The 1426-nt window shown below is 42.7% G+C and overlaps 1 protein-coding gene across 1 annotated transcript in view; it reads right to left on the minus strand.

Annotated features, from left to right (window-relative positions):
- Positions 1-1426, minus strand: part of Arhgap25 (Rho GTPase activating protein 25) — a 74885-nt gene that overhangs the window by 35370 nt on the left and 38089 nt on the right. Inside the window, exon 3 of the mRNA XM_029478223.1 lies at positions 104-191. Within this exon, the coding sequence (XP_029334083.1) occupies positions 104-191 (88 nt within the window). The remainder of the gene's footprint in view (positions 1-103; positions 192-1426) is intronic.

Consider the following 1426-nt stretch of genomic DNA (forward strand, 5'->3'; position numbering starts at 1 on the left):
CCTTGAGCCCTTGATGCTAGCTTCTTAACTATATGAAAGACCACTGTGAGTTCATAACATGGTTGAACGGATCGTCACCTTGATGGAAATGCAGGCTACCTACCTGGAATAACTTCAAAGACAAATTTCCCAGCTTCTTCGGGGTTTGTGGCAATTTCTTTGACTGTACTGCCTGGCAGATACATGCAGCCCTGAAAGACCAAAGGTTATACTTTTTATGTAGTGAGCAGATCTTGTACTAGGAAGCAGTTAAGTTGGAGCTAGAGAGAGGGCTCAGCAATTGAGAGTGCTTATTTCTCTTATAGNACCGGGTTTTGGTTCCCAGCTAGCACAGGGACCCATCACACCAGCCCCAGGGGAGCTGAGGGACCCATCATCATGTCAGCTCCAGGGAAGCTGATGTCTNCGGGGTCCTTGGACACCTGTACTCATACGCACACAGCTACCCCACATCATTTTAAAAGTAAGGAGATACAAAGATAATGTTATCCCAAACTTGTCATTTCCTGTTCTTTACCACATCTTTTTATGCCTGTGGTGTGATTTATCTCTGTGGTAGAAAGTTTATATAACACTGAGCTCCTGGCATCANTGACAGTATGTCACAGTATTTTGATTATTTTTTAATTCAGTTTTGATTTATGTGTATGAGTGTTTTGCCTGCGTGTATAGCTGTGTACCACACGCATGCCTGCCGCCTGTGGAACCATTAGAGGGGTTGGAGATACAGACAGTGAGCCACCACATGGGCTCCAGGAATCATACTTGGGTCCTATGGAAGAGCAGCTAGAGCTCTGCTGAGCCATCTTCCCAGCCCTCNTGCAGNACTTTGAATCAATCGTGACATGAACATTTAGGCCACAGAAATTGGCAAATTCTACACAGAAACAAACTTGCCATCAAACAGCCTGTTGTTAAGCATTTACTAGCCCACCACGGACAGGCCTGTTCGGTTAAATCCCTGCACATCCAGATGTGGGACAAAGGTCCTCTATAAAAGGACATCATGTCCTCCAGGTGTTCTCCCACTTTGACAAGAGGATGGTGGCTCACTCATGAGCACTGTGTAACACTAATTATCACTGAGATCAAAGTTTTAATACATGTTTATTGCCCATTGCATTTCTTTGGTAAATTTAGCCATTTTCCTACCGTTTGGTTTGAATTTTTCTTACAATTTTAGAATACTTTAAATATTAAGATAAATATAAAATATTGTTTACCAAATATACACACACGGTTTTCCATTTATTATTGGGAGTTTTATTTTCTTACATTGACTTTTAATTATGAAATAAGCCAGTCTTTCNCTTGTGCCATCCTGGTAGCTTTACAGTAGCAGCTCCCCTAAGCCCACTCGGGCAGCTGCCATTTCATCGGCTCTTTCTGCAGAAGTGTGTTTCCCAGTCAAGTCTTTACCCACATC

This window comes from Mus caroli, chromosome 6, assembly GCF_900094665.2.
Source record: "Mus caroli chromosome 6, CAROLI_EIJ_v1.1, whole genome shotgun sequence".
Classification (NCBI taxonomy): Eukaryota; Metazoa; Chordata; class Mammalia; order Rodentia; family Muridae; genus Mus; species Mus caroli.